This window comes from Sphaerodactylus townsendi, linkage group LG05 (genome assembly GCF_021028975.2).
Source record: "Sphaerodactylus townsendi isolate TG3544 linkage group LG05, MPM_Stown_v2.3, whole genome shotgun sequence".
Taxonomy (NCBI): domain Eukaryota; kingdom Metazoa; phylum Chordata; class Lepidosauria; order Squamata; family Sphaerodactylidae; genus Sphaerodactylus; species Sphaerodactylus townsendi.
In genome coordinates this window covers 76,818,459-76,841,681 of record NC_059429.1, presented here as the reverse complement: position 1 = coordinate 76,841,681, position 23,223 = coordinate 76,818,459, and the positions used below count along the sequence as shown (strand labels likewise).

General features: G+C 43.6%; 1 protein-coding gene across 11 annotated transcripts in view; it reads right to left on the bottom strand.

Annotated features, from left to right (window-relative positions):
* KCNA3 (potassium voltage-gated channel subfamily A member 3) overlaps nucleotides 1-14,478 on the bottom strand; it is a 48,872-nt gene extending 34,394 nt beyond the window's left edge. For 2 of the 11 annotated variants that reach the window (XM_048496519.1, XM_048496523.1), the window contains exons 1-4: nucleotides 10,916-14,478; nucleotides 7,500-7,581; nucleotides 6,324-6,395; nucleotides 6,044-6,135 (exon numbers count right to left, since the gene is read on the bottom strand). In XM_048496519.1, the coding sequence (XP_048352476.1) occupies nucleotides 12,549-14,336 (1,788 nt within the window). In that variant the 5' untranslated portion in view covers nucleotides 14,337-14,478 and the 3' untranslated portion in view covers nucleotides 6,044-6,135; nucleotides 6,324-6,395; nucleotides 7,500-7,581; nucleotides 10,916-12,548. Of the gene's footprint in view, nucleotides 1-2,313; nucleotides 2,639-5,402; nucleotides 5,487-5,829; nucleotides 6,136-6,323; nucleotides 6,396-7,499; nucleotides 7,607-10,915 lie in introns of those variants that run through there. The other 9 variants (XM_048496520.1, XM_048496521.1, XM_048496522.1 and 6 more) reach the window with 9 other exon arrangements.
* Between the last annotated feature and the right edge of the window lie 8,745 nt (nucleotides 14,479-23,223).

Here is a 23,223-nt window from a genome sequence, read left to right as displayed (position 1 = left end):
GGTATCATCAGGTGACTGTCCTGATGATGCCCACCACGTTTGGTGCAGTTTGGTTCAGGGGGTCCAAAGTTATGGACGCTCAAAGTGTAGCCCCCATCTCCTGTTAGCTTCCATTGGAAACAATGGGGGATGGGGCACCCCTTTTGAGGGTCAATAACTTTGCCTCCTCTGAACCAAACTTCACCAAACTTGGGGGAGAATCATCAGGACAGTCTCCAGATGAAATCCTGAAAGTTTAGTGCCGCCAGCTTAAAAATTGCGCCCCCTGCAGCCCCAAACGTGTAAAAACACCAAAAATTCAAAAATAAAACGGACTCGAATTTTTCGGATTTACCCGAATTTTCAGGCATATCCGAATCGGCTATGATTCGGATTCTGGCATACAAATCATTTTATGCCTCAAAATACCCAAATCCGAATTTTACCGATTTTTTTTAGTATTGACCAACCCTAATTATTATTGTAAGCTGCCCTGGCCAATCTCAGCTCATTTTGAGGTTTCGCCTCCTTAACAATCATCCTACAGTGTTTAGCCACTTGCAGGTACTGTTCCTTGATAACTCACTCATCCTTCCATTTCCTAAGCATAACCCTCGTCTTCTTCAACTCGACATAGAGCTATAGAGTTCTTGAAAATCCTACCATGTTTCCATTTTCTCATAATGACAATAGCTTGAGCCTACAACAACTCATGTTTATATAACCCACCCTTCATTTGCCCCTTTCCCTTCCAACACTTCACCATGGAATTCTTCCCGTCATCTTTGTATATTTATTATTAGTTTATGAAAATCAACCCTATTAAAATCCAATATACATATTTGACTACACGCACTGTTAATATTGTATAAAAGAGAAAATTCCCCCTGATATGCTCATCATTCTCACTTCATCTACCAGCTCTTCCCTATTACAGTAGAACCTCGATGAAAACCGAAACCGATGAAAACCAAGGCAAACTTTTCCATAGGAATCAATGTAAATCCAATTTATCCGTTCTAGGAACTCCAAAAAACATACCAAAACACATTTTTGGTGAATGAACACAGCGTTTAGTGCTGAAAACAGTAACAAACAATAACACTAGGACCAGCTTCAGAGCTAGTGGACCAATGTCGCACCAGAAAGCTGTCCAAAGAGGTCTGTTTCTGACGCCTCTTTAAGATTTGTCTGAAATGGGGCAAGACATTGTCATTAAACAAGTTGAAGACACAGCCTGCAACAGCTTTGTCCGGGTGATTTTTCTCCACAAACCCCTGCACCTTACTGCAAATCGATGAAAACCGAGGCAAATTGATGAAAACCGAGACAAATTTTTCACTGACACATTGGACACATTAGTCAGCTATTCCAAGAAGACAGCATCCTCCTCCCTGCCCTGATCAGGTAATCTGTAACAAACTGCAGCCACAATACCATTGGTATGTCCATACTTTTCGTTGGATCAACACATTCATCATCCTATATTTCCTGATACTTATATTGTTTCCTAACACACATTCTCTTCTCCAATTCTTGCCTATTCTTTTTAAACAACTCATATATCCCTTCGCTGCCATACTCCAATCAGGAGAATCATCCCACTCTCTATAATGCTTATTCAATCACATCCCTCTGTTTAGTTATAAATTCAAGCTTCTCTTGCTTATTCCCCATACTTTGATCCTTAGTATACAAACAACATAATCCTCACACACCCCAATATGACATTCCTCTTATCTCAACATTTGGGATGCTCCATCTGTTTCCAAAATGCCTCCCTTTTATCAAATCACCTCTAAGTCCAAAGCGCCCCCCCCCTGAAATTCCCCATCGACATCAATTTAAAATAAACTTGCCAAATTCTTGCCAAGCACATTTTTCCCTATCCTTGGAAGATAGAATCTATAATTTTTTAACAGGCTATCCTTAAAGATTCCTAATGGTCTCCAAGGAATCTTCATCTATGGTCCCAAACTGCTTCCATTGGGATCATCATATCAACCATCCATTTACCTCCAAATCTTCTTCTACCCTCCTCTTTCTCTAACAGGGAGGACTGAAAGAAATATCACCTGACTTCCTGTATCCTTTAACTGTCTCTACAAAACCTCATAACTCATCTTAGCCTGTTCAGCAGTATTATCAGCCACATCATTCATTCCCACATGAATCATAACAAGGGGGTAATAATCCCTGAGATTAACATACTTTATCATCCTATCCATGACATCCCTAATCTATGCGTCAGGCAAGCAATACAGATGCTGAGTCAAGGGAACCAGCCCAGAAATATAATGTTCCCACCATCTTAGCAGGGAATGACCAACTCACTCCATTGAAAGTAGCAGATGTCCATTCTTTCTCTGCACTTCTTCATTCAGGCTCACAATGATCTCCTTCTGGCAAATCCTCTGCAACTGAATCTTCTGTTAGATTCTGAAAACAGCTGCTCAAGGGAAGTAGTATACAGGGCCATCGAGATATTTGCAATTCATTAAGCTTCTGATCAGTTTCTCCATCTCTTCACAGAGCCTCTTGGGGGTAATTTTCCCTTTCCTAATCAGTTGGAAGGTAGCAATATATTCCTCCAGTCCTTCTATCTTCTTCAACAGGGCTGCCAGATTGCCTTTCTGGCAAATAGAATCTGTGTTACCCTCTGGGAAGAAAACAAACACAGCACTAAAACTTACAAGTTACTGGGAACTGATTCTATCTATTTGTAATGTCAATTCTGTTACTAGGCACTTAAAGTCCAAACAGGAGGAAATATCAATTTCAAAAATCCCTCTCTTCTTGAATAAAAAGTTCTACAAGGCTACATTTTCTTATTGGTGCACTTTTTCATAAATCCGGATGAGAGCTTATCTTATTGGCTCCATTACTGAAAAAAACTTATTTTTAGATAGCAGCCACAGTTGAAACCACCACCAGCAGAGGCGTAGATACAAAGGGACTGCGGGATGTGCGCGTGGGGGCGGGGGGGAGCAAAAATTTCAGGTTTTTTTGTATTTTTAGTGTTTTTCAGTTTTTGGCCTGCAAGGGGTGCAGTTTTAGGCTAGCTGCACCAAAATTTCAGGGAGCTTTCAGGGGACTCTCCTGAGGATACTATCCAAGTTGGGTGAGGTTTGGTTCAGGGGGTCCAAAGTTATGGACTCCCAAAAGGGGTGCCCCATCCCCATTGTTTCCAATGGGAGCTAATAGGAGATGGGGGCTACACCTTTGAGAGTCCATAACTTTGGACCCCCTGAACCAAACTTCACCAAACCTGGCTGGTATCATCAGGAGAGTCTCCTAAAGATACCCAGAAATTTTGATGCTGCTAGCCTAAAAACTGTGCCCCCTGCAGGCTGAAAACTTAAAAAACACTTAAATACAAAAAACACATACAAACATGGGGGAGCAACAAAACTCAGATTTTGCACCAGGCTCCATTTTCTTTAGCTACGCCTCTGACCACCAGCAACCATGGATGCCATAGCATGTTTCTAATTTAGTTCAGGGTTTCAAGGCCAAAACACCTCCATTGTAAAAAATAACAATAAAAATAAAAAGAGAAGTATAATGATAAAAATCTAGTTAAAATTCACTTAATAACTAAAAAGTCTTCATAAACTACTAGAAATCAAGCTGGATGTGCTGCACCAGGCTCCTTATCTGGTCCAGGGCTTCAAGGCCTGGTTTATAATCCAGTCCAAGGTTTCAAGGCCAAAACTCCTCAGTTGTAAAATAGTGAAATAAGAGATTAGTGACACAATATCCAATGAAGACCTATTTATCAAATCAAAGCTAAAAACTCATAACAAATCCACTAAAAAAACACAACCATAATTTAAAATAAATAAAGGTTTGAAGATAAAACCTTTAAGAGTAAACGAACTGGCAGCTTCTTCTCATCTGCTGCCATGATGAACTATATGTGTGTTTGCATATGAAAAATGTTTTTAAATCGCACCTGGTCCAGAATGCAGGAATTGGGCACTACATGGGAGCTAGCTAGCGATATATTACATCTGCATAGGTTGCCAATGTGCTTCCAAGACTAAGGTTTTAGTTTGACCTTTAAATCCCATCAATGGCCCTTTCTGCATATGCGCGGATCTGAGCCTTTTTGGCATAATTTATGCTGGCAGAGGCTCGGGGGCTGTTTGCATGCTAGCGTGCGAGCGGCCGGCACTTCCCCCTCAGCCGGAGAGCAGCCAGCACTTCCTCCGGTCACCCCCCTCCACTCACCGTCCTGTCCTTCGTCGCTCTGGAGGGCTGCAGGGACCCGCCCACGCTGCCCTCCAACCTCAAGGGGTTGGAGGGCAGCGTGGGCGGGGCTCTGCAGCCCTCCATAGCGATGAAGGATAGGACAGTGAGTGGAGGGGAGGGGGAAAGCAGCGTCTTCCCGCCGGTGCTGTTCACACTACACCGACCGGAAGACGGTGCTTTAGAAAAACCTCGCTAGTTTTGCAAGGTTAATAGGAGCGGCTTCATGCCACTCCCGGATGGCCAGGACGGCGCTGCTGCAATGCAGCAGCACCTCCTGTGTGAACAGCTGCCTGGCGGGCGTTTTTGCCGTCCCTGGGCCGCTGTAAATCACCCATGCGGAAAGGGCCCTTGTCTGCATACATGGTATCCGAATGAATGCCTCTTCCCATCTGTTCCATTTATGAACTGTGATGCTCCTTTATGTTCCCTCGTTTCTGGAAATATGGACTATTTATTTATCTAATACAGTGGAACCTTGGTTTTCATTGCCTTCGGTTTTCATCGGTTTCAGTTTCAGCTATTTTTTCAGTGAAAAATTTGTCTTGGTGTACATCGATTTGCCTTGGTTTTCATCGATTTGCAGTAAGGTGCAGAGGTTTGTGGAGAAAAATCACCCGGACAAAGCTATTGCAGGCCGTGTCTATAGTATCACCTTTTGGTCAGATCTCCTTTCTCAGGGAAATGTACCTGGTCAACTCTGAAAGCTTTACAGGGTGACCTATAACCACCATTACCATATGGCCTCTACACTAGACTCAATACAAATATAATGTAGCCAGAATGCCATGCTCAACCAACAGCAAAATCAACAATTCAACAATAGCTGAAGAATGAAACACAAATTTACAAATACCAATAGACATCCCCACATCCCTGGAAATTTTGCCACCCTCTGTTAGAGTCTAACACCCTCTAACAGTACCATTCACTGCTCACAGCCCCACATGATCCATGCATGGAAGACCTCAGTTAGCATGAGATTAGCATGTTACCATGTTAGCAGTTAGCATGAAAAATTCCATTTCGCTTAAGTTAATGCATGTGTAACCTTTACACACCTCACATCAGGCTTACTATATTTAAAGGTCCCAGATTCACTTGATGATAACTCAGATCTATGGACAGTTCATGCTCCAAGATTGTTTTTTCACTGTACCAGTCCCTCTTACCCTATCAAAAAAGATCCTTGACTCAGACCTATGGACAGTTCTTGCTCCAGGATTTCTTTTTTCATTTTACCAGTCCTTCCCATCCTATCAAGAAAGATACACATGTCCATATTAATTTTGATGGATTTTGGTATCTACTGTGCACCTGGTTATCAATGGACTTTCCCCTTCTCCCATTTTGCATTTCATGCAATCTAGCTGATTGGATTATCTCAACAGAAGTAGCCATGGGACACCAGGAGGTAATTTTGCTGCTAAAGCCACCCTCCTAATTCTTGCTATTACACCAGTGGTCAGACCACGGGCAAGATATAGACCCTTAGTGGGATGCTGGTGAAGTGCCATGATGGTACGCTCTTATGGACACAGCTGAGGTGAGTAATAGAGAGATGGTGGTTCCCTAAGTGCCAACATTACAAGACAAAGGTACAGCTGAACAGTCACACCTTTTATTCAACAAGATTCTGACAGCACCACCAAGGAGGCTTTTTGGCAAGTCACAGATCCTGTGTATTTGAAAATCATATGACAGAGGAATAACAAGACAGCTTTCCCCATCATTGCATCTCCATGCTGACTTGTTACATTACAGTCTGCCAATCAAGCTGGAAAGGCACAGCGTGCCTGGAAGCATAACCTACTAGAGGCACAGCTGGCTTCTCTATTGCTGTAGGCCTCACTCGTGCTCTGCCAGGTGCTGGGGTGAAGCATCTGTGAATGGCTCCCTGGATGCCTGTGAAGAAACAAGAGAAAAATGGGGTGTTATTATGCCAAGGTGCCCATAAGAGATTGCTGAGTGACTAGATGCTCTTCCGTCTGTACTTTTAAGCCTAGCTCCCCGTTCTCCCACTGGTGGTCCCTATGTCTGCAGTTCAAGCTTCCCCTCTTGGGGAAGACATGTCGCGTTGCAGCAATACTCACCCATCCAGTGTAGGAAGCTGGGCAGGAATACTTTTAGTAGTTTCTGTTTGTTTTGCTCCTTGTGCTCTGACTCTAATTCAGCAAAGAAGAATACGCCATAAGTGTTCAGCTAGCAAGAACAATAGAGCAGCTTGTCTACTATTTAAAGAGTGGCTATATTGCTTTTCCTGGTATAGGATATGAGCAACTGTGAAGCATGAGAGGGGTTTTGGGATACTACAGTTTCCTAGTACAGAAGGGAATAGGAGATGCACTGTATCTATGTTTGAATGATTTGCATATCCTTCCTCCTTTTTGAGTGGAGGTTGAAGAAAAGTACAGGTATTGAATTTTAAGACAGTGGTTCCCAAAGTGAGTGGTACTTAACCCTGTGGAGGGGGGGAGGATGATTAATTGGAGAGATACAAAGAGGCAAAGGAGCAGATGATGCAGATGGGCTTCTTCAATTGTTCTCTTATTATGACTGACCAGGCTCCAAGTTTCTGCTTGTGAATAGTGCTGAAATCTGATGGAAACTATCAGGATTTTTTAACAAATGCACCACCAGAACTCTAGTTGTACGAGTACACTACATTTTGAGAAACTGCAGTCGCCATGTGTGTTTTTGACTCTGTCAGTTTTCCAAGTTTTTCTGAAATTTCTGATGACTACCCTGTACTATGGAAAGTGGTTAAGAAGCTCCTTGTTGCGTTTCCCTTGTCGTATTTGGTGGAATGTGGTATTTGTGTAGTCATCCAACTTCTCTCCATACAAAGAAATTGACTTCAGATTACCATACATGCTAAGTGACTTTAAATCAGACATTGGGAAACCAGTATCATTCATCAAGCCAATGCATTGCATTAAGAATTTACTGAACAGAGAAGTAGTTACTAAATTGGAATCTAAAATTCTTGCTATATGACTATCAGACTTTGAAAAGCTAAAGATGGCGGATCAAATTCATCAATTTTTTTAGAATTAAAAAGTGTTAATTGTTACAGTTTTAAATCTTGTTTTTATTATCTTTCTTAGAGGGTCGTGCAAGCTGCTATTCTGAATATTTTAGTAGGAGGCACCAGGGATGAATTTATGGAACGGAGGGAACAGTGGCACAAAAAAAACTTCGGGAACCGCTGCTTTAAAATGTGGTTTTTCCCTCCTCTGGTGAGCCCCACCCCCAAAACCATTCCTTACCTATATGCAGGGTGTTCTGTTATTGAAGCTCCAGTTGCAGGTGTAGAATTGAGGTTCCTGATGGGTGTTTGTGCCTGGATTCCTGAGGTAGGATAACTCTGTTAATGCTATGAGAAGACAAGCATCATTCAACAACCTTTTGTTTATTTTATTCTTCTCTGTGATTTACTGTAGTTTAAGCTCAGCTTGTACAAAATCGCACATTGCAGAGTTTGCATTTGTCTGTTCCTAGTTCTCTCAACATGACCAGATTGAAAGAGTTCCATGTTATATATCTTGATATATGGGATCTGTTTTTCCTAGTTGAGACTTGCAGGTAAACTAAATTATATGGAAGAACTACTAATTTGGGGGGGCAGAGATGGGATACAGCTTTGGAATCTACTCCCTCTGCACAGTTGTTCTGATCAAAATAGCCTCTAGAGCAGTGGTTCTCAATCTGTGGGTCACGACCCCTTTGGGGGTCGAACAACCTTTTCACAGGGGTCGCCTAAGACTCTCTGCATCAGTGTTCTCCATCTGTAAAATGGATAAATGTTAGGGTTGGGGGCCACCACAACATGAGGAACTGTATTAAAGGGTCGCAGCATTAGGAAGGTTGAGAACCACTGCTCTAGAGTGCTGCTTGTTGCACAAAGAAAATAACGTGGGTATAAACAGAACAGCTGGGGGAGGGGAATCAGGAAAAAATGGAGGATGATTATGACACCCACTGTTTCACTGATCCAAAGAAACTGGTACCCCCACCCACCCACCCAGTGGTTCTACTTCAGGTAACAAAGCCAGAAAATCCAGCCATGGATGTTGTGCTTAATGTATATCTTGGGTTTATATCTTTCTCATGTTGTGTCATGACAGGCTACAGCAGAATCCTCCACTATGGCTGCCACAGTGCCAGAGTATCCTCCACTATGGCTGCCAGAGTGCAAAGGCAGGAGGTGTGAATATTTGTCTTGAGCTCTCCATTTGGTTCACTGGGAATGTTCTTAACATGCCACCTTTTTTGGAGGCAAAATATTGGACCACCCTCAGTGATGAAACTGATGCCTGAGTGAGCACAGAAGTCTCACCAACACTCATTTTTCCTCCTCTGTCTGTCAGTGGTAGTAAATTCAAGGTATTGCTCCCTTGGGGTATGGGGACAGATGGAAAACAACATCACCTGGCCGCACTGCACTGTGGATCTGATCAGGATTGGGGTCCTACAGCATTTTTAAATGGCTGAGTTCAGCTCAGATGGCATCAGCATCCACAGTTCTAATTCACGGATACCACAATGTCTAGTTTGGCTCTCTGGTATCAGATTACTTTGGGATGTTTCGAAAGATTTGTCAGAAATGCTTTGTGTTTCTGATTAGATTGTGTAGTATTTTGAATGTTTCAAGGAATGAATTACTATTTATTGCTTGTTGTAACTCATTGCAACAGCTTTTGGGCTATGTTTCTAGGGCATAAATTTGGTAATAACAAGAACTAAACAAAACAGCAGCAGAGCAACCAGCTTGAAAGTCTGGGTCTTCATTGTATTTGGTATACATGCTACTAAAGAGAAATAATCTATTTAATTAGCACCATCTAGATTATTTTGAAAATCTGTGGATTCATTTTCTGCTTGGGAGGGGAAAAGACTATGATGATACACTGTGACTATCTGTAGCCTTCCAGAATACACATACACATAGTGGCGGGGAAGTTATCCTTTTGAAACAAATGAACATACCACTCACATAGTATCTCCTCCCACTCCTTATAGAGAATGCTTTCATTATTTATGTCTTTTATGCAATGGACCTATCCTTTAGAATGTGTAGATTCAGAATATCCTACATGGGAACAATAGCAACAATATAGTCCTTTTTCCAGTCTTTGTTGTAATCACTGAATGAAGAAAAATCCATAAGGGAACCCAGAATGAGACATTTTGTCACCCATGACTAGGGTAGAGTGGGGCTATTCATCTTAATGGCCAGGATCCAAGAGCCGTGCAGCTAGTTCTGCATACCCAAAAGGATTTCAGACTTGCATTACCTCTCTATGCTGTGTGACAAACCACTTTGGACAAAGAGGAGAATTTCAAAAGCGGTTTGTGACATGCCATGAAGGTCTGCCAAGGCAAAAATTCCCACGATGTTTGCAAAAGCCTCACATGCCTGAAATGGCTTTGGATCCCAATAATATGCTATGTATATCAAAAGTCAATGATAGCTTAATAAAGCAAAAACATAACATAGTCAAAGGCTTTCGCAGCTGGAACCAACTGGCTGCTGTGGGTTTTCTGACCTGTGTGGCCATGGTCTTCTAGTTTTTGCTACTAATGTTTCAACCACATCCCTGAAAGAAACACAACTTACTCTAAAGATGCCAGCTAGAGGCAGCCAAAACATTTGGAGCAAAAACTACCAAACCACGGCCACACAGCCCGGAAAACCCACAACGGCTACAAGGAAATAACACTCCTATAGAGTTTTTTCCCCTCTTATTTTTAGTTTCTTATAGCAAGTTGCAGTCCCAGGATGGAAGAGTTACCATGACCCATGCCACTAGCACAGCTCTGCACATCCACAGATACTAATTAGCCTGCTGGTGGAAATGACAAGTTTCAATTGCAGTTGCATAGAGTGCCACAAATGGTCAAGGAATGACTAAATAATTTGTGTACTGAATCTATTGGCAGAAAATTAAAATAGATGTGCATGTTTAATTGTATCTGGATAAATCACCATAATAGCATGTTATTTAATGTCCCTTTAATTAAAATGATAATCTATCTGAAAGCTACAAGAAATAGACCAAAGTTGCTGATAAAGCTTTTCTCACTCAATAATTATTAAATTTTCTTTAAACCCTCAAACTACTGAACCTCTGATGTCTCTGTCCATTATGACAGATGTGATACCCATTTTGCTTAACAGTATTTAAAGAAGAATATAAATAACTTCCTGTATTAGGGCCTCACTGTTCACAAGATTCATTAACTTACATCTCCACAGGTTTTAAATGCTTACATGAACTTGCATGCAAAAGGAGATTTTAGCAGAAGTCCTAGTGGAAAACACTGAAAATCATACTGATTGTCATTAAGACACACATCCTGTTATTTACCTCTCAAAAATACAGTAATCCTGAAAACAGCTATTTCAGGAGCCACCTTCATAGAAATCAATGGAATTGCTTTAGAAAAGGTAGTGAAGTGTAAGCTAAAACTGAAGACAAAGAATTATTCCAAAGCAACTGAGTTGAAGAAAGCAAGTAAAAGTGATTTAAAATGAAATAATGTGAAATTAAAATGAATTTAGACTGTAAGCCTCAAAAATTGAATTTGTTTCAGCACTACAATTCTTCTTCCTCACCAACAATAGTAAGATATCTATATATTTACAGGATGATCAAATCTTGTTGCAGCACAAAAAGCTCACCTGTGTTTGTCTGATATTCCATAGCCCCAGGTGTATAGACTGGAGAAAATGGGTATATGTTTCCCAGACGATTTTAAGTATTTCTCACCCTTACTGTTTTCTCACTCTTACTGTTGTGGTCCATCTGCATTTATTCCTCAACTTGCTTCATTTTGTAAGAAATGTTCGCTCTTGTTCTTCAATGCCATATGCATTTTGAAAGTGGAACTGCCATTTGTAGAGGAATATTTTGGGTAAAACTAGGTCATGGTCTATGAATTAATATGTGGTTTATTCTGAAAGAAGCAGGCAGGGAAGTCATCTTTTTTCATTCTTTTGCACAGTTGTGAAGGTAGAACATACAAAAAAATTCTCCATTTTCAACTATTAAGCATCAAATTGACTGCAAAGGAGACCTGGAAGCTTGTTTCATTTACAGAGAAGGCATTTTGATCCTATTCACAATGTGAAGACCAAGTTAACTATTCCACATTATCTCTTTTCTTCATCATTCTGTAGGCATCAGAACTGAGAATTCTGCATATCTTAAAAATGGTGCATAAAGTTTCCACACCTAAATCTCTTGGGGATTAATTTTGTGTGTGTGCGTGCTTTATCGGAGCAGCAGCTTTCCTGTGGAATCACAGAAGTTGGAGCCATCTGGAATGGTTACTACAGCAACAGCAAAGAACTGGGGGAGAGAGGGAATGGATGCCATGACAACCTTAGGGAGTTTCCCAGGAAACCAAAGTTGCTATGGAAACTGCATCACTGAGGTCCAAATTAGTAACTTCCGCTGCAAGGCGTGTTTGCCACTTTAATCTTCTTGTGATAGATGCAGCCGCTTATCATAAATGCCTTGAAAATGGATAGAAATATCCCCTTTGTTTTTCAGGTTTTGATTGAGGCTGTAGTCACAAAAAGGCCCATCACTGGTTCGCTAGAAGTCCCAGAATTCTTGATAAGTAGTTGTTAAGCCTTGTGATATAAGAAATATATTCCACTATACCTTGTAGCTAGAATTTCAGATTGAAGGAAACAATTCTGTGGGTTTGAGAACTGAAGAAATCTTGAATCATAATGAAGACTTCTCTCTCATTGTATCAAAAGGATCGCACCCATATCTAGGACAGGTTCAAATTTCACACAAGCTCTAACCTGGCATAACGTCATCAAGATTGTACCCTTGCATGACATGCATCAGATGTTCCAGTACCAGGCATAATTTTGCAATGGAGTGACAGAGATGCTTTGTGAAATTACATGATTATAATTTTTGCTGTCTGCAACATGGCTACATTCACTTCTCTTTCATTTCATAACTTTCAAATGCATATATGGAAGGAAATTAGAATGGGCAACATAGTTGCTCTTTGCAAAATCAGACATTTCCAAACAAAACCTAAAAGCCCTGCAACAAATATAGCTCGGAACAAAAACCTGTTTCAGGAGAGAGCATCACATTCTTCTTTGCATCCTTCTTAAGCTGCTTGTTTTTTCCTTCTAAAAATCTTCAGATTTGCTCTTCAGAAAGAAGGATCAAAAAAGTACATGTATTAAACAAGAGCACAAAGATCAACGATGGTGCATGTTCCTCACAATACTGATTATACAGACCTCCTGTAATATTTTTACATATCCTTGAAGGCTATCTTTAAACATCTGTAAACATCTTTTTAATATTCACACAGTTGGGATTGTTTGCGGCTGTGCAATTGCCTGTTTTAAAAGAAGCCTGTTTGAATGAACTGTTACTGATGCCTCCCTCTTCTATCACCATGTACTCTGACTTGCTAAGAGTAGAATTGCTACGAGCTTTCTTCAGTTCCTCAGTAGATGAGAGGTGCTGGCAGCTTCCTACATGCATATATTGGGCTTGCTCCTCACCTTCCGTTTCCCGGTGATAAAAGTAGTTGAAATTGGATACTATCACAGGCACTGGCAAAGCAATGGTCAGAACCCCAGCTATGGCACAGAGAGACCCAACTATTTTGCCTCCAATAGTGACCGGGTGCATGTCCCCATAACCCACAGTAGTCATAGTCACTACAGCCCACCAAAAGGCATCAGGAATACTGCTGAAACTTGAAGTGGGATCATCAGCTTCTGCAAAGTAGACCGCACTAGAAAACAGGATAACTCCAATGAAGAGGAAGAAAATAAGCAAGCCAAGCTCCCTCATGCTGGCCTTGAGAGTCTGACCCAAGATCTGCAATCCCTTGGAGTGCCGAGACAGCTTGAATATTCGGAAGACTCTGACCAGTCGAATGACTCTGAGAATGGCCAGGGACATTGCCTGTTGGCCATTCCCCTGCCGCTCTGCCAGCTCAGTGCCCAGGGTGATGAAATAAGGTATAATTGCCACAATGTCAATTATGTTCATAATGTTCTTAGAGAAGGTGGGCTTACTGGGACAGGCAAAGAAGCGGACAAGAAGCTCAAAAGAGAACCAGATAATGCACAAAGTCTCCACCACAAAAAAGGGGTCAGTGAAAGGTGACACCACTGAGGCTGTTGAGGAAGAATTTGTGAAAATATCTGCCACAAAAGGACCACCACCAGTCCCAAATGTCACTGCAGTAGCTTCATAGTCACGGTCATCTCTGAACTCAGGCAAGGTTTCAAGGCAGAAAATGACGATGGAGATGAGGATAACGAGAACTGAGACAATAGCAATACCCCGGGCTGGTCCAGAACTCTCTGGGTACTCAAAGAGGAGCCACACCTGACGCTGGAATTCCTTTTCAGGAAGAGGTCTCTGCTCCTCACGGATAAAACCTTCATCTTCCCGGAATTTTTCCATAGCTTCCTCTCCCAGTTGATAGAAACGAATCTCTTCTGAAAAGATGTCAATAGGGACATTGACGGGGCGCCGAATACGGCCTCCAGACTGGAAGTAGTAGAGGATGGCATCAAAACTGGGCCGATTGCGGTCAAAGAAATATTCGTTTCGAAGGGGGTCAAAGTACTGCATCCTCTTGCGGGGGTCCCCCAGGAGCGTCTCAGGGAACTGGGCAAGTGTCTTGAGTTGGGTCTCAAAGCGCAGACCTGAGATGTTGATCACCACTCGCTCACAACATTCATGTTCTCCATCTCCGCTGCTGCCCACTGGATGATGGGTGGGGGGAGGCAAGGCGTGGGCCATGGGGTGGTCATAGCGCTCCCCTCCCAGCAGGGCGTGGGGGGGCTGGGACTCTTCAAGCAGAGGGTCTTCTCCTCCCACCACAGTCATGCCCCCCTCCAGCTCCCCGTCCTCCCCCTCTTCGTCCTCTTTCCCTTCCTGAGGGGCGGTCAGCGCGCCCTCGGGGAAGAGCTGTTCGCTGTAGCCCAGGTTATGGTGGCTGCTCCCCACGATGCCGCTACTGCTGCTGCTGCCGCCCCTCAGGTGCCTGCAGGAGGACGGGGCGGCCGGGGAGTGCAGCAGGCTGAGGTGCTCGTCCATAAATGTGGCGGGGAAGCCGAGGGGAGCCCGCCTCCCCGGCCGACCGACGGAGACTCCGGGCAGACAGCCAGGGTGACCCGACCAGCTCCACCCGCCGCTCCCGCCGCTCTGAGACCAGGCTCAAAAAATCCGCCTGCCTCCCGCCCTCCCCAGTCACTCCCTCCGCGCCGTCCCCGCCTGCGCCGTCGCCCTCCCACGGGAGCCGAGGGAAGGCAGGAGGGCGACGAGGGGGTCCGACGCTTCTGGAACGAGGGAGGGGGCTCCTGGCTTGGCCCGCCTGGGAGAAGCGTGCCCCGGACGCCGGCGCGTGGTCTCGCCGCTGGTCGGCTCAAGGAAGCAACATGTCCTCACCCACCCAGGGCGATGAGAGAGCCCAGTAGACGGCAGCTGAAGGGAAGGAACCGTGCCAGGGGCTACCCCGTATGGAGGATTCCTTCCCGCCTATTAGCCTCGACGCTCCCCGAAAGGCTTTCGGTGAATCCCGATTCCGAAAGAACCAGCATGCTCAGTTTGGGAACATGGGAAACAGCAGCGGGGGTTCCTTTCCAGCGGGAGAGTAGCCGGGTTGATTTCTAAAGCCCGCTCGAAGCTGAGTCCTGCTGGAACGACTGCGTGGTAACTAGTTAGCCCGAGCCGTCCGCGGCAAGGGACGACTCGAGATCACGGAAACGTCGTTTAGGGATCGTATCGCTTCACAGGTGAGACTCCTGGGGCAAGTGCAGGACTCTTCTGCAATTTGACGCCTGGGCTCACCTGACATCTTGAGTTCTGGGCAGCTGTGGATTTTGCATTCCAACATGCTTTGTGACGACACGACTGTTTCTGGGCCTCATCTTGGTCTAATTTTGTTGCGCTTTCTCTCTCTCTCTCTCTCTCACACACTCACACACACACACACCCTTTGGCAGCACCTTGGGTGGTTGGTGCAGAGTCACGACTAGAAGCCTTTATCCCATCCCTATATATGTTCAAATATGTCTAATCAGGCACGATTGGCAGCACATGTTATCGATGACTGTACATCTTGGACTGAGACTTGCCACTGAGATTGGAATTTGAATCTGAGATATCACATCAAACCATTAATAAACCAGTTGTGCATTTAAGAGAGAGTTGCTCAACGAGAAGAGACTTACTTCAGGAATAAGGAAGAGAATTCTTGCATGACATCTATGATCACCATGTGCATATGCATGGGGCAGAGGTGGCAGATTTTGTAAAATGGCTCATGGGAAGATGCTCCATCTTGGCATCTTTGCCTTGAATCAGACAGATGGGGTGGGGGGATGGATGAATACAAGCATAGATGATAGTGAGTGTGTGGGTTGATGGATGGATAGATCCTGAAAGCAGGTATTAGGAAAACAGTGGTAACAGCAGTGATGGGAAATACTTGTTATACGAACATTACAATTTTTTTTAAAAGGGCGGGCTTTTAAATTCATGTAGTCTATATAAATACAGAATTCACCATTTATTGAGATGCAGATGTTGACATTTAATGGTTTGGCACACTGTATGTAAATATGCTAATATAGAACTAAGCTATAATTTTGGAAATCTGCTGATTATGAGCTGTACTCAGAACTGCTTCATAACATTATAGGTTCAAAGTGTGAATGCTGTAAAGTTAACATTATTTCATCACTTGCACATATAGTATTGACCTGTAAACATAATACACACTGTAAGTTATGATGTAGCTAAAAATAATCCATTCGTGTGTATAAGCTTTTTTTTTTACCATCAAGTACCAGCTGACTTATAGCGACCTCATACAATTTTCAAGGCAAAAGATGTTCAGAGGTGATTTGCTATTGCCTGCAGTTGCCATGCCTTGCTGATACATATTCCTGGCATTTTATATGGAGGTAAACATATCCAGGTAGCCATTTCAATTATGGCAGTAACTCTTAAAACATAAGAAGCATGTCTTGTATGCACGTAGTTTCAATTTTGTTCATCCTCAATATCGCATAGTTAATTTTTTCCCTTAATTTTGTATACTGTAATGCATTTCAGTTACTGTTGTTAAAAGTTACTGCATACTGCCCAACCACCACGGCCAGATATTGTTTCCCACATTTCTGGTTGTACACTAAGACTTCAGGGGTGGAAAACACACCTGTGCAGATACACCTTCAGCCCAAGGTATATCCAGTAGCAGAAGTGCCAACTTGTTCATTTCACCAATAGTAGGGCACTTTGCTAGTCAAGGCAGGGAGATATGAAGGTAATAATGCCATTTGTCCTGCTGCCCATTGAATGGAAAGACAGATTTGCAAATGCACGCTTATTTCACAGCCAGTGTAAAGATTTAGCTGAGTTGGTAATACTTAGTGCAATTTTATGAAGGGTTACTCCAATATAAGTCCAAAGTGACTTGACAGCTCATACACACACACACACACACACACACACACACACACACACACACACACACACACACAATTACTTAGGACAGCATTGGTATTTTCTTACACTGAAAATAAGTGTGTAATTTCCTTTATACCTCATTTCAGATTACAAATGCATTCATAGGGCTAAACCAGAGCCCTTCGGGGGTAGGGCGGTATAAAAAACCCAAAATAAATAAAAATAAAAATAAATAAACTAATAGAAAATAGGCTACAATTTTCTACATGCTTATTTGGATGTTCAAGTAAGTTTTTTTTAAAAAAAATTTCTGAGTATACATGAATAGATTCAGGCTTACAATGTTACCTAGTACAATAACCACAGTATTATCTTCTGCAGCAAAACAGAACTGACAAAATATAACTCTCACTCCATGTTGGAGGCATAACAGATAAGCCAAATAAATTATTAAAGATTCTACTTTTAAAAATTAGACAATACAAATGAGCTTTTTTTTCTTAGCAGTTATAGTCTAAGGATATAACAATAATACTGAACAATGAGATTTGATGATGAACAAGACCAGTTTTTCCCCTGCTCAAATTACACAGGTTTATTTAGCTGGATGACTCCTCAGATATTGATGGAAACAACCACAGCCAAATTCCATTTATTTCTTTTGATGCGCAGAAAGTTTCAGCTCATAGTATAAAGAGATCCATTTTAATATTCTAAAAGTATGATTACAGCATGGGATTATGCTGGCCAAACAATGTTAATTCGTATTTCATCATAATAGAGATTGTGTTGTAGAACTATTACAGTAGCAACAAAGGACATCAAGTAGGCCTACAGAGCTCCTATTACATTTCATTGTTTTATCATAAGATCTAAGATCACATTTGCAAACCAATTTAATCACAAATCTGCAGCTTTCCAGTGGTTCAAAGGTCTATGCAAATATAGGAACACCACACTTAATTAAGACTGGAATAGATTATGTGAAAACACAGTCCAGACAAAAATTAACTTTCAAAATGATTTTATTATTATCTTCTGACATGTGAGCACGACATCAGTGCACAAGGGTAGGGCAATGACACACTGGTTGAGTTTCTGCTTTGCAATCAGAAAGTCCCAGGTTCAATTTCCAGCATCTTTTTTCCAACTAAGAATTCAGATAGTAGGTGATGCGGAAGACCTCCGTCTGAGATCCAGAGAGCGGCTGCCAATCAGAATAGTCAGTACTGACTTTTATTTATTTATTTATTTATTTATTTCTCAGTCTTATAGACCGCCCAACCCCCGAAGGGCTCTGGGCGGTGAACAACATAAAATAACAGTTACATAATAGACTGTAAATAATTTAAGTTAAAATGCAGCAATTAAGAAATCCACTCAATAACAGCAATGCCCAAGCGAACAATCCCTTCTTGCTGTTAAACTCTCCCAGAAGGTGGAGAAGGTGCTGCGGGCCCATAGATGGTAATGGGCCCAAAATGTAGGAGGAGGCGGGGGCACTTATATCAGCGGCTGGACACTCCAAAGCGCTCGGGTGGAACAACTTCAGCCTTGCAGGCCCCCCGCGGAACTCACCAAGATCCCGCAGGGCCCGGACAGCTGGAGGAAGAGTGTTCCACCAGGCAGGGGCCAGGGCTGTAAAAGTCCTGGCCCGCGTGGAGGCCAGCCGCATCATTGAGAGGCCAGGGACTACCAGCAAATTGGCCTCCGCTGAACGTAGAGGCCTTTGATAGACTAATAGTTGGATTCAGCATAAGAAAGGTCCCTGTGTTTTCAGTAAGAAGGCTGTTTAGTTCATTCATGGTAGAACCTGTGATGTTTATGGGTGATGAATTTATAATAGATAAATAATTGAATGAATTTCACTTTTTTTTCTGCAATGTGTGTAACAGCCACACATTCTGAAGAAAACAAAACAGCCACAAAATAAACATTTGTTTTAAACAACACATTCTGATCAAGCCAGATAATTTTCCTGTCCACCCAAAGAACCATTGTTTGCATCTAGCCCAGGGGTCTGCAACCTGCGGCTCTCCAGATGTTCATGAACTGCAATTCCCATCAGCCCCTGTCAGCACAGCCAATTGGCCATGCTGGCAGGGGCTGATGGTAATTGTAGTTCATGAACATCTGGAGAGCCGCAGGTTGCAGACCCCTGATCTAGCCCTACTCAGTAGGAAAGGATATTGCAAGTGATGACAACTCTGGAGATTCATTAACAGGTACTCATGCCACCTGAAGTAACCAATGCAGTATTTCAGATCAAGCTTCTGTAACTACTCCTGTTTTGCAAGAACAGAAACACACATACACACGCGCGCACACACACACACACACACCCCTATTCTACATACACCAACCTGCTGTAATCATTACATGCTTAACAGCCAATGATCCAGTAGGTCCTCAGCATTCTTCATGTCATTATCAAAGACATTCGGATGACATTTAAAAATAGACCATGGCTGAGAATTATAATTGCACTGTTCTCAATGAAAGGCAAGGCAAATGAAAAGCAGGCAAAAACTCTGTACGAGCTTCAATTTATCAGTACAATGACTCTCCTAATAGAGATCTGTATCACCCGGTCTTATTTTACAGAAGTGGGATTCGAAAAACTTTGTGAGCAACCACCAAAAAATATTGCCCTGGGTTTTTAAAGACAGGCAGCACAATAATGGATATAGGGAACCATGCTGATGCATAGTAAAATCCAAGCGCAGAAGTCCCTATTACAGCCCTTATAGAAAAGAAAGGCAGGTTATAAATCCAAACGACGATGACGACGCTGCTGCTGCTGCTGCTGCTGCTGCTGCTGCTGCTGCTGCTGCTGCTGCTTCTTCTTCTTCTTCTTCTTCTTCTTCTTCTTCTTCTTCTTCTTCTTCTTCTTCTTCTTCTTCTTCTTCTTCTTCTTCCCAGATGGTTATTTAGGTGCCCTGCACCCGGCCAAAGCAGAATGTAAGACTTTAATTGTAAAGCTTTAATTGTAACAACGTTGACAGACCCTGACTCCTCCCGGGTCTAACTAAATAAAGGTTACTTTGTTGCAGAAACTTTCTGGAGTCTGGAATTTATTGACGTAAATACTGTGAGCCTATAACATCTATGACTTTTTAGCTTAAATACTGAGAGTCTATAACATCTTTGACTGTTTAACTTAAATACTGTGAGCCTATAACATCTTCGACTGTCTAACTTGTTGCTGTCACCCAGCTTCCGTTGGCACCTAACTGCCAAAATCAGACGGGTTGCTGGGTAATAACTGCCGTAGAACACCAGCCCTAGGCCTCTTAAAGGGACAGAACTAAATTAGGTTCCCTCCCATTGAATACTATACAAAACATAGCTAAAACCATTCCTTCTTGTTGGGATTTGTCTTTCGTCTTTAGGAATATGTTGACATTCAAGGAGAGTAGGTAGTTTAAATTGCTCTGTCCCATCAGTTGATTGCAGAACAAATCCTGGTGCTGTTCTTCCTGTCATGATTTGATTTCCACTACATGCGGTTATGACATATTCTATCTCTTCTGAGTGTATGTTAAACATCTCAAAAAACTCTGGAGTGGCTAATGACGTATCGCTTTGTGCGTCTAATGCCACATACATACGTTGGGCTTGATGCGGTGAAGCTTTTGAGTAAACATCTGCGAGACAAATCGGATGGCAAGTACGTATCTTTTTTGTTCCATCTTCCTCTTCCTCTTCTTCCTCTTCTTCCTCTTCTTCCTCCTCTTCTTCTTCTTCTTCTTTATAAGATTAACCAAAAGAACACAATACAATGTGCAAGCTTTCAAAGTCTCCAAAACTTTACACTGGGATGGAATGAATTTCACTTTTTTTCTGCTTTGCGTATTACAACCACAGTGGGGGAGATCTTTGAGGCATTGATCTAAAGGTAGCAGAATGACACCCAGGAAACTGACAGCGCAGTGCAGGCTGCAGTGTCTGGCAGTGGCGTAGCACCAAGGGAATCGGGGGTGTGATGCACTGGGCACGCGCTGGTGCGGGGGCGTGGTGTGGCGTTCCAGGGCGGGCGGGGGTATAGCAGGGATGTAGCAGGGGCGCAGGTCGCATGCTTGCCCCAAGCACAGTTTCCCCTCGCTCCAGCCCTGCTGCCTGGATGATGATAAGATTGCTGCTAAGTTCCCTAAATTGGCATAATTGGAAGTCATCATAACTTTAATGTGTGTGTGCTATTGTAAATTGATGTGGGAAGAACAGGTGTGGTATGGAGAAGTGATAGACCAGACAGAGGTGAGTGCTGACTTATGGCAATTCATTAAGATTTTTAAGGCATGAGATTAACAGAGATGGTCTGTTGTTGCCTTCGTCTGTTGTTGCCTTCGTCTGTATACTGACCCCGATGTTCCTTGGAGGTCTCCCATCCAAATATTAACCAAAGTTATGCTGTTTAGCTTCTGAGATCTGATGAGATCAGACTAGTCTGGGCCATCCAGGTCAGAACAACTAATCATTAATCAGAATCATAAGCCCTTCCTATGCATCTAATAGGAAGATTCATGCTGTGGGCCTACCAGAGGTGTAGCAAGGGAAAATAGAGCCCAGGGCGAGAACTTAGTTTTCCACCCCCCACCCAGTGGTGGGATTCAGCAGGTTCGCACCACTTTGGCAGAACCAGTTGTTAAAATGGTGCTTGTAAACAACCAGTTGTTAAATTGTTTGACTCCCACCACCGGAACCGGTTGTTAAATTATTTGAATCCCACCACTGCCCCCACCCCCCGCGTGTCCCACTTACCTCTGGGGCAACACATTGCCTTCCCTCCTCCATCATCCAGGGACCAGCCAGGGAGCTTTTGGGGGCTGGGCCGCAGCCCAGCTGGCCCCTGGACTGGGGGAAAGCCCCTGGCCGAGTCCCTGGTACTGGCTGGGAACCTTTTGGGGGCAGGGCCACAGCCCAGCCAGCCCCTAGATCGGGGGAAAGCCCCTAGCCAGTCCCTGGGACCGACTGGGGAGCTTTTGGTGGTGGGGCCGCAGCCCAGCCAGCCCCTGGACTGGGGGAAAGCCCCTGGCCAGTTCCTGGGATTGGCTGCGGACTTTTGGGGGCGGGATGACACCCCTGCACAGCCAGCCCCCGGACCTTGGCCAAGTCCCTGGTGGTGCAAGGGTGGAAGGAGGAAGGGCGTGGTGCAATGTTGGCTGGCCTGGTGGGCCATGGTTGTGCTCTCCAGAGAGATAGAGAGTACGCCTATGGCACATCAGGCCATCCTAGGCGTGGCTTGGCCCGGGCGGCACATACACATTGTGCCCAGGCCCAGTGACACCCCTCCTCCTTCCCAAAAGTGCCCCCCACGTGGCTCCACAGGGGCTGCCAGGGGCGCTTGTTCCCGGATGTCTCCATGGCAGCTACGTTTATGGAGCTACCTCACTCTCGCCTCAGATCTTATTGAACTACAAGCACAAAAGTGAGAACTTTGATGGAAACATTTTGCACAAACAATAAACCATTAGGGTAAACAGCAAAGTCAGAAGAGCAGACGAATTACTGATTCAGAATACTGGCAACAGTAATACTGTTGTTTTCATACTTGTTAGTACTATTTAGCTTCCGAAAAACTCTTTCAGAATCCTCAGTTGTAGGGTCTGCAAAAAAATGGACCCATATAGATAAGCAAATGGTGGAACTATTGGAGACAAATCCAGACTCTCAAAAACAGGACACCTGAACATCGTCTTCGCTTCCCTTATGAACAACGTAAGGCATGGAAGCAGGAATGAAAGTAAGCAAGTATAGGCCAATGAGAAGTAGAAGTAAAAAAGTGGCTGAAGTGCTCCTTCTCATTTTATGCTTTGAGCATTCCAAGAGAGATAGTACCTGTACCAAATCTAATTTATTTTCACACCTGCATGCAGGGTACTCAAGCAGTCATGGCCCCAGAGCATCTCCCCAGCTCTCTGCCATATTTCATGACAAATATATTTTCCTTATTTTAAACCATCAATTCACTCACTGATGAGCATTTCTAGAAAATCAACAATCAGCAGAGATTCTAACAGTGGGCCTTTCCCCACTTACCTTAAGCCCCGCACTACTTGAGGAGAGTAGCGCGGGGTCCCCCGGCACTCCCCACGACAGGGGCGGCAACAGCGCAGCCGCCCCAACGCTGCCGCTGTCATGCCCCCTCAGCGCGAGGCATCCCAGGCGCTCTTCTTAATGGCACCTTTTGATGACCCCGCGCAGAGCGCGGGGTCGTGGGGACACCCGGGTGTGCGCCTGGGATGCTGCACGCTGAGAGCAGCACGCGGCATAGGGGGGATCGAAGAGAGTGGGGAAAGGCCCAGTGCTATCCTAAGTGGAATATCCTTCTAACACCTTTGAAGTCAGTGGGCTTAGGAGATGTAACTCTGTTCAGGATTGCACTATATATAATATTGGCATATACCTCACAGGACTTACATTTCTTGGTGTTGCCCTTGAATGTATTATTTTTCAAGCCACTTTTACCTTGCTAGATAATAGACGACACTGCTTTTTGAGGGGCTGCATG